This window comes from Natrix helvetica (assembly GCF_964273705.1).
Source record: "Natrix helvetica genome assembly, chromosome: 4".
Classification (NCBI taxonomy): domain Eukaryota; kingdom Metazoa; phylum Chordata; class Lepidosauria; order Squamata; family Natricidae; genus Natrix; species Natrix helvetica.
The window spans coordinates 171,929,690-171,944,552 of NC_138550.1; the positions used below are offsets into that span (position 1 = coordinate 171,929,690).

Here is a 14,863-nt window from a genome sequence, read left to right on the forward strand (position 1 = left end):
GATCTTCCGTTGAGTCATCTTCCCCAAGACAATTCCATACGGTTGCAGAACAAACACAACTGGGAAGACAACCCGGGTTGTGCCACTCTTGGCAGAAGCTTCAGTGGGCCAGTTCAGAGAAAGGGAGGTGCATCTTGGACTCCCCAAAGGACTCACTGATCCCGGAATCCTGCCACCCTCAGCCCCCCCCCCCCCCTCAGACTTGCCTGGATGAGGCAGCCTCCACTCAAGTGACCCTGCTGGGAAAGTCTACTTTTAAGGCAACTGTTGACATCTTGCAGGTAATCTCCCAACCCCATTCCCTGGCCTTTCCCCACTGACTGCAAAGCCAGAGCTTTCTCATACACTAGAGACCTCTAACTCACATAAGGCTATTCTTATGCAAGACTGGAACTGACAAGGCTACCATAGGCCCATTCACTACTGTGCCACACACATCTATATTTGTGTATGCAGGATAAAAATAGGTCCATTATATCATCCCATGTGTTTCAGGCTTCCCAGGTGCCAAGGTCTGCTGGATCTCTCCTTCTTTCTGAAGCTGGAAAGGTCTCCTCCACTCATCAGGCACTTCTTTAATTGTCTGGGTTATCTCAAAGACAACACACAAGGCTTCAACCAATCACCCCTGGGCTCCTTAAGGATGCTAGGATGCAATTCACTAGGGTTTGGGGGATTTAAATTCATTTAAAGTGGTATTTCCTAACCATGCTTCAAACTTACTCCTTCATACTGCAATTAAGACACAGAAATGGAAAATATAGAGGACATCTGCTTTTGGGTACCTGTTAGGATTTGCCTCCTTCAGGGAGCAGATGGCATATTGATTTGATTCCTCTTATTTTTTTTAACCTATCTAAAGAAAAGTACCCTTTTGTTAGCATGCTTTGCTGGTCTCAGTCCATTCTGAGTTTTAGCTCCTTGACTTCTGGTTTCCCGTCCTCTACAACCCATCCTTGCTCACTGTCAAACCCAGTGAAGTTCAGATGAGTCAGAAGTCAGCTGTGGTTATTTAGGATACATCTGTTGCTGAGTTACAGGACTGAGTCAGGCCAGGCCACTGCAGCCATTGGCAGGCCAGGAGTTCATGGAGACGTTTTCAGCAATCTCCATCAGGAAGCCCACAAGGACATCGTGGAAGGGTTTGCTTGGGAAGTTGTGGGTGCTCCATCGGTGGATGAGGCTTTTAGGAAGAGATGGGACACAGCCACTCCTCCAGGGGCCCCACTTGGTCTGTTATACAGATACCCGGAAGGGCATCTTTCCTGGAAAGGCTGCTTTCTATCACCTCTTCAGAGAACTTGGCTCAGGCACTCCCCTCCCCCCCCCAAAGCATTTCTCCTCTTCAGCAACTGAAGGGAAAATTTACAGGATGCTCCATATATAAACATTTTGTTCTTCCAAGAGATAGAATGCTACACAATTACCCAGCATGGAACTTCGAAAAACACGGAGAGGACACACAAGTAAATTCAGTTGTTAAGTGAATCACGTGGTTAAGCAAATCTGGCTCCCCCCACCCCCATTGACTTTGCTTGTCAGAAACCAGTTGGGAAGTTTACAAATGGGGATCACCTGACTCTGGGACAGTGCAGGTGTCATAAATGTTGATCATGGGGGTGCTGCAACTGTTGTGAACACCGGTTATAAGTCACTTTTTCAGAATGGATGGAATTTTAAATGGTTGTAAGTGGAGAACCGCCTAAATGAACACTGGTCACTAGGAAATGCACAGCATTGCTGTTACCTAACTATATTATCTTATTAGGACTGATTATATTTACAATGCTACCACTGTCTCTCGTGAGATGCAATATAACCACAATCTTTGAATTACAACCTGGAATATACTTTCCTAATAATGTTCCCTTTATACTCAAGAGGCTTATTCCCAAACTGGACTTAAATCGATCCCATTGATCCTGGGCAGTTATTCTTCTTCAAAGCTGGATTTTCCTCAGAGGAGGAGTTTTCCTTCCTAAAACTCCTCTGAACATGTGGAACTTACTTAAGAGAGCAATTACTGTACACTCAACTCAGGTTAAGACCCTATTTTTAGGCACATGATATTCTGTTAGTTTGAGGATTGTTACATATTTCTTTTTTGCTTGTGGACTGAAACATAGATCTGAGAGGAAGTATCATTCTAGGCTTCTGCCACTAAACAACCTGAAGAGACTTTTCTCTTTTCTCAACCTAGAATAGAATAATAGAGGACTGTGGAGGTCTTCTCGTCAAACCCTCTGCTCAAGCAGGAGACCCTATGCCATGTCAGATAATGGTTCCGCTGAAGACCCACATTCTCCAGCCTCTAAGTAAGAGTCTCTCCAAACTCGGCAGCCTTAACACCTGGGGACTACAACTCCCAGAATCCAGGAAGGCAGCCTGCCTGGGAGTTGCAGTCCACCCAACCTGAAAGCCCCAAAGTCGAGACGCTTCTCGGGGGCTCCATCACCGGCCCTGCGAGGACGCCTCACCTGAGACCCCCCCGACCGAGCATCTCCTCCTGAGGGGCCGCCAGGCAATTTTTGCTCTGTCCCACACGGTCGCTCCCCACCACGGGGATACCTCAGGGCCGCCTCCTCCTCCTCCCCCAACCAGACAGCCTGGAGCGGGCGGAGGGGCCCGGGCCGAGACCCCGGCGCGGCCTGCTTCCCGCGGGGCCCGAAGTCTTCCTCACCGGGCTCCAGCAGATGAGCGCGTCCGTGTCCGTGTCCTCCACCAGCGTCCATAGCTTGGTGAGGAAAGCCGGCACGTTGCTGCCCCCTCCGCCTCCTCCGGCCACGGCGCCGGGGGGCTCCATGCTAGCGGCGGGCGGGCGGCCCAGCCCGGGCCCGCTTTCCTGGGCCGGCCAGGCCCTGCAAGGGGCCCCGCTGCTGCCGCCGGAGCAGGCGGCGCGGAAACGACTAGTGGCCGCGGCTGCTCCGGCCTCGCCAAAGCCCGACGCCGCGCTGCGCACTCGCTCCCTCAGAAGGAACGGGCATGGCCGCCGCCATCTTGCGACGCGCAGGCGCAACGCCGCACGTACGCACGCGCCGTCTAGACATACTGTTGTGCCTCCCGCCGCAGGGGCTGGCTGTGGTAGCGCGCATGCGCCCCACCTGTTGTCGAGCGCAGATACGCGCACGGGCGGCCCTTCCACCTGTTCGAACTGTGCACGGTGCTCTCTGCAGGGGGGTCCCCAGGCAACCCCCGAGTCTGGAAGGTGGGTGGAGTCCATCCCGGGACGCTGGCGGTCGGCTTCTGCCACTGAGGATGTCGGCAGGGTGGCTGCAACTGGCCCGATGGACCCGCTTTGCAGCCGCTCCTTTTGCTTTCGGCTGTGCGAAGAGACAAGGAGGCAGCGGCAGCGTCCCCAATAGGGGCAGGAAAACTGGGTTGGATGTCAGCATTTGGGGGAACCCGATCCGATTTGCATGGACCATCCTCGCTCCAAGCTTCCTTCCCCCGTTGCTCGTGCAAGCCGGTAATAGATCCTTGCGGTCGTTGTTAAGTCGTTCTTTGTGACCCCCATGGACCATAGCATGTGAACCCCACCCCCCACCCCGGTCCTCCACTGTTTCCCGGGGTTTGCCCAAATTCATGTTCCTCGATGGCACTATCCATTCCTCTGCCGTCCCCGTCTCCTTTGGCCTTCCCTCTTTCCCAACATCAGGGTGTTCTCCAAGGAGTCTTCTCTTCTCATTTGCTGGCCGAAGTATTTGAGCTTCTGGATCTGCCCTTCCACAGGGACACTCAGGGTTGGTTTCCTTCAGGATTGACTGATGGGATCTCCTTGCAGTCCAGGGGGCCCTCAGGAGTCCTCTGCAGCACCATGATTCAATAGCATCAGTACTTCAGCACTCAGAGGTCCTTGCGCTGCTCCCTTGCAAAGTTTCGCGAGCTTTCTTTAGCCATAATTTCCGAAGTAATTGCCATCCCAATCTCCACTCTTCCGTTGGCTGCATTCACTATCCCATATTGCACCCATGGTTTTATCATTTAGGCAGCGTCGACTTCAACTCCCAGAATTCCCCAGCCAGCCAGTCCAAATCAAGAACTCTCAGCCGCTGCAAAAGGGAGTGGGAGGCTTTCTTGGTGCCTGCTGTTTAAAGTTGTGGGTCTCAACCGGGGATAAAGACGGCCTTCCCTATATTCCCGGACAATGTGGGGATCGTCCCGAAACGGAGCGCGGCTTTTCCCGGCTTTAACTAGAGACCCGCCGGTCGCTTTGACTTAGACCAGCGGCTAGGGGGCGGGGTTCGGGCGAGACAGGGACTTCCTGGTCCCAAGGCGCATGCGTGGCGGCAGCCAGCTCGCCGCGAGAAGTGGCTAGGGCGGAGCGAAGGACTCTGCGGACGTATCGCGCAGGCGCCACCCGGCGGGGGCGGGGCAAAAAGCTTCCGGCGCATGCGTCTTGGCTGGTGTCGGCTGAGACGTGAGCACGCGGTTCCGACGGAGCAGGGCTGAGGGACCGGCGGAGGCGGCTTTGGCCGGGTGAGCGCGGGGACCCGAGTCTAGCCGGCCCGGCAGGGAGGCAAAGGCTCCACCGCGGAGGGACGCCGGGCTGGGTTGGCGGGTCTTGAGGGCCTCCTACAAAGGCGGGCTGGGGGCCTGGCTGAAGCGCTTCTCCCGTTACCTCACGACATTGGCCTAGTCCTAAGCAAGCGGGAGCTCTGAGGTGCCAAAACCTGGTTTTGCTCCCGAGGGATTCGGGCGACGTGTGGCTGGAGGGCAAACAAAATTACCCCAGGAGTTCGCGGCCCGCCTGCCCCGTGCTCTGAAGTAAGGAGCCGGTCGCAAGGGGGAGCTATGGTGGGGGGTTGTTTTCCCGAAGGTGCACGGGCTCTCAAGGCCAGAGAGAAGGCGGTTGAGCCGGCTTATAACAAGAGTTGGAAGGGGATCCCCAGAGGTCTTCTAGTCCAACCCCCTCCCCTCCCCTCAGGCAGGAGACCCTATAACAGGTGGCTGCCCAGGCTTTTCGTCACAACCTCCAGGGATGGAGCACCCACAACTTCGCTCCACTGGGTAATTGTTCTCAAGGTCAGGAAATTCCTCCTTAGTTCCAGGTTGCTTCTCTCCTTGATTCTTCCTAGGAGAGATCCACTGCCTGGCCATAGAAGGTCTCAGGAATTGCATATAGAACATTGCAACACTGATTTTTGATTTTATACATCAAAAATACAAAGTTGGGGTACTTGGGCTGAAAGGAGAAATTTCCTGACAGAAAAGTTAATTCACGGGAATGAGTTGCCTCCAGAAGTTTTGGGTGTCCCCTCACTGGAGATTTTCAAAAGTAGACTGGGCAGCCATTTGTTACATGACTTAGGGAAGGAGTGTCCAACCTTGGGAACTTTAAGACTTAATGGACTTCACAGTATAGCTATGGGGATTCTAGGAATTAAAGTCCACAAGTCATAACATTCCCAAAGTTGGACACCCCTGGCATAGGGTCTCCTGCCTGAACAGGGGGTTGGACTAGAAGACCCCCAAAGTGTCTTATTCAGTAAGTCTGGTAACCAGCAAATGCTGAAAGGATTACAATCCCAAACTGTCATTTGGGGAGATAAATTCTGCATACGTCAAGTGTGGGAGAGAGGGCTATGTAGGCTTTATTGGCATTACGGGCTTTGAATCATGTGCTTTCCCTTCTACAGCCCATTATTGGGACCAGGATGTTTGAAGAGCAAGAAGAGATGGGCGATCTTCTGACAGACAGCGAGGAAAGTGTCTATTCTGGACTGGAAGATTCTGGAAGTGACAGCCTTACAGAAGATGAGGAAGACCAGGATCTTGGAGTTAAGGAGAAGGCAAAAGGGAAGTTGCACTCCAGAAATACTCAAGTAAGTTGATCATCTCAGAGGCTTGTAAATATAATGCTGTGTTTCTGTCTGAGAAGATTAGCCAGTAAATTGGCTGGCACAGCCATGAAGATTTGGGGGTGAAAGAGGACACCAGCTTTGCCTGCTTGCCCCTCAGGATCACTCTGGAATCTCTCTGGTTTTTGCTTCTACTATAGACTAGAACCCCAAAACGTGTATTTTGTTATTGTCAAACCACAGTTGATCCAAAGTATTTGGGCAGAATTTCAAGAATACAATGGCTTGTTTAGGGTTTGGAAAAGAATATCTTTTTCATTTCATGCACATTTGTAAGAGAATCGAAACTAGCTTTGTCCAGTGTGTTCCTTCTGTGTTTGAGTCTGTAACCCTTAAAGTGAAGCTGACCTGCAAAGGGTGAGGCTGTTTTAGTGAAAGACATAATCATGCTTTAGTCTCTTCTCATAGGTCACGTTCTAAGGTTCCTATATAATTTTTGTACCTTCATCTGTACCTATTTTAGCTAGTCAAGTTTTGTTCTTCAATGGGCTGCTAAGAATCATGCACCATAATCAAGGTGTGATCTCAGCAGTGCTGACTAAAGGGGTATAAGGACTTCATGCATCTTTAACGCCAAGGATGGGGAACGACGGCCCTTTTATGACTTGTGGACTTCAACTCCCATGCTGGCTCAGGAATTCTGGGAGTTGACGTCCACAGGTCATAAAGGGGCCATTGTTCCCCACCTCTTTTTAGTGCTGCTTCTAATCTAGCCCAGAATTCTGTTATGCCTTTTAGCAGCTATTTCATACTACTGGCTGATGTTTCGATTGTTAATGTTGACATTCAAGTCTTTTTCAAATATCTGTTGCAAGGTATTTGTAGATGCAGGTTTTTATATGTATGTGGATTTCTTGGGATATTTTTTGGTTTAAATTATTAGCAGTCTGGGGTGTCCAGGAATAGGCAGAACCTAAGAACATACAAGCATACAAAAATACTCTCCATATAAGAGTGCAATCATGTTCGATCTTCCTGGGTTTTGGCCAGATCTTCCAGTTCTGTATTATCAATAAGTTTAATAAACAGTCCATCAATCCTTTTATCCAATTCGTGAATAGAAGCATTGAATTATACTGGTCCCAAGACAGATTGTTGTGGGATCCCATTGGTTGTTATCTGTATGTAACAATGAATTATTCCGGAGTGGCTTGCCAGCCAGTTGTGGGCCTCTGCTACTGTCATACTGTCCCAAGCCACATTTTAGCCTGTCAACGAGAATGTCACCTGGAACCTTGTCAGAAACTTTCTTGAAATCTGTATAGATTATATCCATGCAACTCCTTTCATAATAGTTACCTTGTTAAAGCCTCTATTTTTTATTGCTTTTGGCAATCATGTTTGTGTTCAAAGCGCTTGCAAATGGCCTCCTTTATTATCTGCTCTAAAATATTCTCAGGTTTTGGAGTAACTGCTCCACAATTGGAGGATCCTCTTTCCTGTTGGAAGAGTGGAGTCCCACTTGCTGGTCTTAGGTCTTCTGGCATCTTCCTGGTTCTGCAGGATTCTCTAAATACCCCGGACGGAGGCCCGAAGAGCTCTTCCACCTGCTAGGGCTTACCTCATCAGCGACTGGTGACATCCGGCTTAGCCAGAAGGTCCTTTCCTCATCCTTACTGGCCTGCACTCTCCCCTGTTGAGTTCCTTCCTAGCCTGTGCTATACAAATCGTCTTCCTCTGGATGGGGGAGGGGTGGGCACAAAGAGAGGTGAGTTTCTTTGCTTTCCCCTGATTAAGATCACTCAACTGGAGTAACCACCGCCTTTTGCTCCTCAACACTCTGAGAATCAGTTGGGTGGACCTCAGACAGGTGAATTCATTCTATATAATCAGCTGTTCCTTCCTCCTTCCTCTCTAGTTTTGCTTTGTTCTTCTAAAACTGGCGTATGGATTTTAGTGCCCTGGCTTGACTGTCGTGATGGCAGCGTAAGTCATCAGAGAGAGAAACATGGAGAAGGAGCTGAGCTTTGGCCTTGGGAGTGCAGCTGTGCTATTTGAGGGTTGATGAGCTGACCTGGCTTGTTGGGGGGCAGGTAGGGAGGCAGCGCTCCAGTTGGTCAAGGCTATTATGTAAGTGTTGAGGACTAAAGCAGGGAGGCTGTTACCACCTTGGCAGCTGGTCTGACTTGTGAAGAAAATGAGAGAGAAACAGATTCGTTGCCACAGTTCAGCAGGTCTTTAAAAACATATTGATGGAGGGAAACATTCTAGTAAGTATTTGAGATAATTAATTTGTGCAGTCACAATTTCCTGGCCCAAAGGTGGAGAACAGAGTAGTCATTAATGTGAGACTTAATGTGAGGCAGAAGAGAAGCAAAACCTCAGCTACAACGACAAACTATACCCAAGACCCAAGAAAGATGGGGGGGAAGGAGGGAGATGGCTGGCTGCACACCGACAGCCAGTATCAGGAAGTTAAACTGTGGAGAGCTTCCAATCATAGAGTTTAAATCTTGTTCAACTGCCTGTCCAGGGCAGAAAACCTCAAATCATTTCAGATCTAACTATCATTATGAAAACTTAATGCTTTGTCTCTTTCTCTTCTTTTAGGCAAGAATAGGAATGTTTGCTGTAAAGAAATGGCAGTGGTTGACAAGTAGAAAGCCTCGGAAATGAATGTAGCTTTTTTTTAAAAATTAAAAGTTTTAATAAATTTTACAAATATTGCCCCCTCACCTTCCCTCCCTCCCCCCAACCTCCCAGAGCAAAATACAGGGTATAAACATTTAACAATCATATGCTAACATAAGCTAACTGAATTCGACATCCTACCTCAGTGATGGCGAACCTATGGCACGTGTGCCACAGGTGGCATGCGGAGCCATTTGTCAGGGCACGCGAGGCGCTGCCCTGTTAGCTGGCCAGCTGAGTTCACCTTTTTAAAAGCCATTTTTTGCCCTCCCCAGGCTCCAGAGGCTTTATAGGAGCCTGGGGAGGGTGAAAAGAGCCTCCCCCGCCCCCCGGAGGCCCCCTGGAGGCTTCAGGGACTGTCTGGAGGCTTCCCTGAAGCCTTCGGAACGCTTAAAATGACCCTCCAAAGGCTTCAGGGAAGCCTCCAGACAGTCCCTGAAGCCTCCGGAGGGCCTCCGGGAGGGTTGGGGGAGGCTCTTTTCGCCCTCCCCAGGCTCCTATAAAGCCTCTGGAGCCTGGGGAGGGCAAAAAAAGCATGTAAAAATGGGGGGGGTCACGCGTTGTGCACGCATGCGCACTGGGGGGTCGCACATTGCATTATGGGTGCGGCACGCCCACACATGACCCCCCTGTGCTCCCCCCACTTGTGGCACGCGAGCCAAAAAAGGTTCGCCATCGCTGTCCTACCTCCTCTTGTGCCTTAATTCCCCTCTTGTTATGCTAACTTTAGGTAAGTTGTAACATCCCTTATTCCTTCACTCATAAGCTAATTGAAATTTTTTAGTCCGATATTTATTTTGAATATAGTCAATCCATCTTTTCCATTCAAACTTGTATTTCTCATCTGAGTGGTCCTTCCAGTATGCTGTAATTTTGGCCATCTCTGCTAGATTTATTACTTTTAGCGTCCATTCTTGAATAGTAGGCAGTTCTTCCCTCTTCCAGTACTGCGCCACCAATAATCTTGCTGCCGTCGTTAACTTCAAAATCAAATTAGTCTCTATAACTGTACAGTCTGTAATTATACCTAACAAAAACAACTGGGGGGTGAACTTTATCCTTTTTTAAAGTATATTTTGAATAACCCACCATATTTTTATCCAAAATGCTTTGACTTTTTTGCAAGTCCACCATATATGGTAATACGTAGCATCAGCACAATCACATCTCCAACATTTAGGTTGTAAATTCGGATACATACAAGATAATTTTTTGGGATCTAAATGCCATCATCTTATAAAAATTCTCTCTCAAATTCTGAGCTTGCGTAAATTTTACATTTGTTACCCAAATCTTTTCCCATGTTTCCATCATTATTGGCTCTTTGAAATTTTGTGCCCATTTTATCATACAGTCTTTAACTAACTCTGTTTCAGAATCTATTTCTATCAGTATATTATGCAACCTTTTTATATGCATTTGACTCTGGTCCCTAATTTGTTTTACCAGACTATCCTCATTTTGCGTGATACCAATTGTCTGATCTTTTTTCCATCTAGCTTGTAACTGTCCATATTGGAACCAGGTTTGAGTTACCCCTTCCTCTCTTAGTGCATTCAGAGGCTTTAACTGTAGTACATCTCTCTCTATATTAAGAAGTTCTCTGTATGTAATTATATCCTGTTTTTGTTCTATACTTATATTCTCTATCGCGTGTCTGGGTACTACCCATGTAGTATCTTATCATTTAACCCAGTGATTCCCAAAGTGTGCGCCGCAGCTCCCTGGGGAGCCGCGCTATCGTCATAAGGGCGCCGCGAAGCCGGGCGCCCGCTTCCCTCCCTCCTCTCGGGCTTTGGAGGGAAGCTTCTGCAAAAGCCCGGGCATGACAAGTCTCCCAGGCTGAAATTTGCCGAGCTGTACGCGCGCGCCTGTTTTCCACGGTGTGGAGCAGCGGCGAGATTCTGGGCGGCGAGCGATGATTCCGGGGGGCATCAGTGGGGGAGGCAGAGTCCCCCTCGCGTTCCTCATCTTCCCGGATGGCCCCTGGAATCATCGCTCGCCGCGCAGAATCTCGCCGCTGCTCCACGCCGTGGAAAACAGGCGCGTGCGCACAGCTCGGCAAATTAAAGCCTGGGAGACTTGTTGCCACTCGCTGCAGAAGCTTCCCTCCGAAGCGTTCCGAGGGAGGGCTGTAAACTTCCCTCCGAAGTCTTGGGAAGTTCTGAGGAGCCCCCCAAGGCAAAACGCCGCTGCCAGGTAGCTAAAAGTACGTCTCTGATTCGTCTCTGATTCATCTCTGTCAGTCTCTCTCTGATTCCCTCTCTCACTCCCTCTCTCTGTTCCTCTGTCTGTCTGTCTGTCTCACTCACACACACACACACTGTGGTGACCACAGTGTGTGTGTGTGTGAGTGAGACAGACAGACAGACAGAGGAACAGAGAGAGGGAGTGAGGGAGGGAATCAGAGAGAGACAGACAGACAGACAGACACACACACACACACACACAGAGGGGGAGGGAGGGAGAGAAAGATAGACAGACAGAGAGAGAGACACACACAGAGTGAGTGATTAAGTGAATGAGTGAGAGACAGACACACCCACATACACAGAGTGACAGAGAGACAGGAAGGGAGGGGAGAGAGACAGAGGGAGACACACACACACACACACACACACACACACACACACACACACACAGAGACAGAGGGGGAGGGAGGGAGAGAAAGATAGACAGAGAGACACACACAGAGTGAGTGATTAAGTGAATGAGTGAGAGACAGACACACCCACACACACAGAGTGACAGAGATGGGGGAAGGAGGAGAGAGAGACAGAGATACAGAGAGAGAGAGACAGATAGACACCCAGAGAAAATGACAGAGGGAGACAGAGAGGGAGGGAGGGAGAGAGAGACAAAGAGCCAGAGAGAGAGAGAGAAAGAAAAAGAAAAAAAGAAAGAAAGTGGGAGAGAGAGATGAAAGAAAGAAAGAAAAACAACATATGACCACAATTGAGCCCAAAATTTTGGTTGCTAAGCAAGAGCGGCTCTCCAAATAAATTTCAATCGTGGTTTTGGCGAGATTTGGCTCAGTTGAAAAAAAAGGTTGCCCACCACTGGGCTAGTGTGGTGGTTAAGTTACTTTTCAAAAGCTATTTTTCTGATCCAAGATTTGAGAAGTTGTGCAGCGAACAACAAGCCCATCCATCCCATTAATAATTTTAAATCATTAAACGATGTTCAATAAATTGTGAATTTAAAGCTCGTGTTTAATTTATTTTTCAATTAACCTAACCTTAACGAACTAAAAAGTAGATTTCCAAATCCTTAAAAAGTCAAAAATTTAAAAAAATCGGATGTACCTATTAAGGGAGCCGCGGAAAAAATCCGAAGTGTTATGGGAGCCGCAAACCGAAAAAGATTGGGAACCTCTGATTTAACCTATATTGGTATTTTTTCCAGACACGCAATAGAGCATTCCTTAATATATGGCTTTTAAAAGTCTTATCCACCTTCTTATCATATATTAAATAGGCGTGCCAACCATATACCAAATCATATCCCTCAATATTCAGAATTCTATCCTCTGTTAAATTAATCCAATCACTAATTGTTGTTAAAACTACTGCTTCATAGTATAATTTTAAATTGGGCAATTTCAAACCTCCTCTTTCCCTTATATCTTGCATTATTTTAAGTTTTACTCTTGGTTTCTTCCCTGCCCAGACAAAGTTATTAATACTTTCTGCCATTCTTCCAAATTTGCATCTTTTTTAAGTATTGGTATCATTTGAAAGAGAAATAGAAACTTAGGCAAAACATTCTTTTTTACTGCTGCTATCCTTCCCAACAGTGACAATTGTAATTTTTTCCATTTATTCATCTCTAACTGTATTTTATGCCATAATGGTTCATAATTATACTTATATAATTTCCCATTTGAGGTTGTAATGTAGACTCCTACATATTTAACCTTTTCTACTATCTCGCATCCTGTTACTCTTTCTAGTTTTTCTTTTTGATTTGTGGTCATATTTTAAACTATCATCTTTGTTTTTCCTAGATTTATTTTGAACCCAGATACTTGACCATATTGATTAATTATGTTCATTAGACCTATAGCTGATTTCCCCTGTTGGGTTAAAGTTACAACCAAGTGATCCGCAAATGCTCGTACTCTATATTCATAATGCCTAATCTTAATTCCCTGTAGGTCATCTGACCCACGTATTCTACTCAACAATAACTCCAAGGTTAAGATAAACAATAATGGAGACAGGGGACACCCCTGTCTTGTTCCTTTTTCAATTTTGAAAGGTTCTGTTAAATTACCATTAACTATAATTTGTGCTGTCTGTTTCTGGTATATTGCCTTGATAGATTGTGTGAAGTACTCTCCAAAATGCATCTTTTGTATTATTTTTATTAAAAATTGCCAATTCACTCGATCAAATGCTTTCTCCGCGTCTAAAAATAAAAGTGCTGCAGGGACTTGGGGAAATGAATGTAGCTTAAATGGGTCATTAATAAAGAAAAATTAAGTCCTGGGTATTAATTGGCCCCAGTTTCCAAGATACAGCTTCAGATCAAAATTGCATCAAAATAATTCAAAATTCATTATACATTCATCTTTTTATTGATACCAACAACATAACTTTCCATTCATTTGTTGGTTTTTTCATGTAACAATACAATACAATACAATAGTAGAGTTGGAAGGGACCTTGGAGGCCTTCTAGTCCAACCCCCTGCCTAACATTTTCATGCTTTTTGCATGAAAAACTGACAAGCTCTAACATCAGATTAAACGACAAGGTTCTATCTTTATTCGGTTTCTAAACTGCGCTTTTTGGCTTTTCTCTTGTGAACCTCTGTAGGATCATCCCTGGGGAGATTCCAGCAGTAACCATCATGCATGGATGGACTCCATTTCCCTTGGTATCTTTTCTTTATGCTTGCGATATCCTGGTGGAATCTCTCCCCATGCTCATCACTCACTGCCCTCCAGTTCAAAGGGAAGTAGCCTAAGTGCAAGCGTAAGAAGCGGATTTTTAGTGATGTTTGCACCAAGTGCTTTATAGGAGCCAAGCAAATTTTCCACATATTTTTCATAGTAATCTGCCTTGCTGTTCTCAAAGTCAAGATGTGGTATCATTTTCATTGTTCTACCATACTCTGTCGAGAAGTTACCAGGCATCGTGAACATTAGACACTCACTCCCTTGTAGCCCAAATATAGCCTCTATATACCGTATTTTGGGAGTATAAGACGCACCAAGGTTTTGAAAAGGCAAATTAAAAAAAGTAGGTAGGTAGATAGAGGGAGAGAAAGAGAGAGAAATACAGTAGGTAGGGAGGGGGAGAGAGTAGTTAGGTAGGTAGATAAAGGGGGAGAGAGAGAAATAGAGAGAGAAATGCAGTAGGTAGGTGGAGGGAGATTGAGAGTGTGTGTAGGTAGGTAGGGAGAGAGAGTAGGTAGGTACATAGGTAACTAGAGGGGAGAGAGAGAGAGAGAAATACAGTAGGTGGGAGAGAGAGAGTAGATAGGTAGGTAGATATTTCCAGGTGTATTTATCCATGTGCTGGAGAAGGAAATCGCTGACAATCTGCAGCACCTAAGACTTTGTTTTTGCTGGCACAGCACTTGATCAATCTAATTCTCATCAATCAGTTAAAGAGCTTTCCAAAAAGGAAAAAAAGTTTTTGCACTCTGCAAACCTCCCAAAAACAGCCCGGGTTTTGCGAAAACGACCCCCACCCCTTTTTAAAGCATGAATAGCATTGGGGGGGGCTTGCAGAGTGCTCCTGGGGAGATGGGGGCCCCAAAACAAGCAAAAAACGGCCTGTTTTTCACGAAAATGCGCCATTTTTTTCTCAAAAAATTTGCCTGCATAGCCTTATGGAGGCTTATAGAGTGCTGCTGGGGGCTGGGGGAGCGAAAAAGGGCCCATTTTTTGCTTATTTCTGCCCTCCCCAGCCCCCAGGAGCTCTCTGAGAGCCTCCATAAGGGTATACACGGCCATTTTTGTGAAGGGGCAGGGCTTCGGGAAGCAAAAAATGCTGTATTCAGTGTATAAGATGCACCCAGATTTTCAGCCTCTTTTTTTGAGGAAAAAAGGTACGTCTTATACTCTGAAAAATACGGTGAATCTTTATTGTGAAATATCTTGAAAATTTTAGCCAACCAGCATCTTTATCACCTGTTTTCTAATTCAGCTAATCAAAATAGGCAAAATTATCACATTTTATCTTGGAGGTTGATAATTTCCCAAAATTTGTAGACCAGTGTGGATTGTAACTAAGCTCTCCACAATGGCCGCCTCTTGGGGTTTTCTTTGTTTAATGTGAGGCTTGAAGTATCGGGGCTCCCTTGAGGGCTGTTTCCCTCCGTATGGGATACTGAGAGGCCTCCGCCTTGGCACTCGACGTAAG

At 47.0% G+C, this 14,863-nt stretch overlaps 2 protein-coding genes across 5 annotated transcripts in view; one reads left to right on the top strand and one right to left on the bottom strand.

The window, feature by feature from the left end:
• The window catches only part of HSF1 (heat shock transcription factor 1), a 46,719-nt gene extending 43,711 nt beyond the window's left edge, over window positions 1–3,008 (bottom strand). For both annotated transcript variants that reach the window (XM_081952831.1, XM_081952830.1), the window contains exon 1: window positions 2,681–3,008. In XM_081952831.1, coding sequence (XP_081808957.1) covers window positions 2,681–2,803 — 123 coding nt within the window. In that variant the 5' untranslated portion in view covers window positions 2,804–3,008. The remainder of the gene's footprint in view (window positions 1–2,680) is intronic.
• An 86-nt stretch (window positions 3,009–3,094) lies between these two features.
• Window positions 3,095–14,863, top strand: part of BOP1 (BOP1 ribosomal biogenesis factor) — a 60,732-nt gene continuing 48,963 nt past the window's right edge. The window contains exons 1-2 of one of the 3 annotated variants that reach the window (XM_081952828.1): window positions 3,095–3,205; window positions 5,637–5,822. In XM_081952828.1, the coding sequence (XP_081808954.1) occupies window positions 5,655–5,822 (168 nt within the window). In that variant the 5' untranslated portion in view covers window positions 3,095–3,205; window positions 5,637–5,654. Of the gene's footprint in view, window positions 3,206–3,251; window positions 3,467–4,351; window positions 4,477–5,636; window positions 5,823–14,863 lie in introns of those variants that run through there. The other 2 variants (XM_081952829.1, XM_081952827.1) reach the window with 2 other exon arrangements.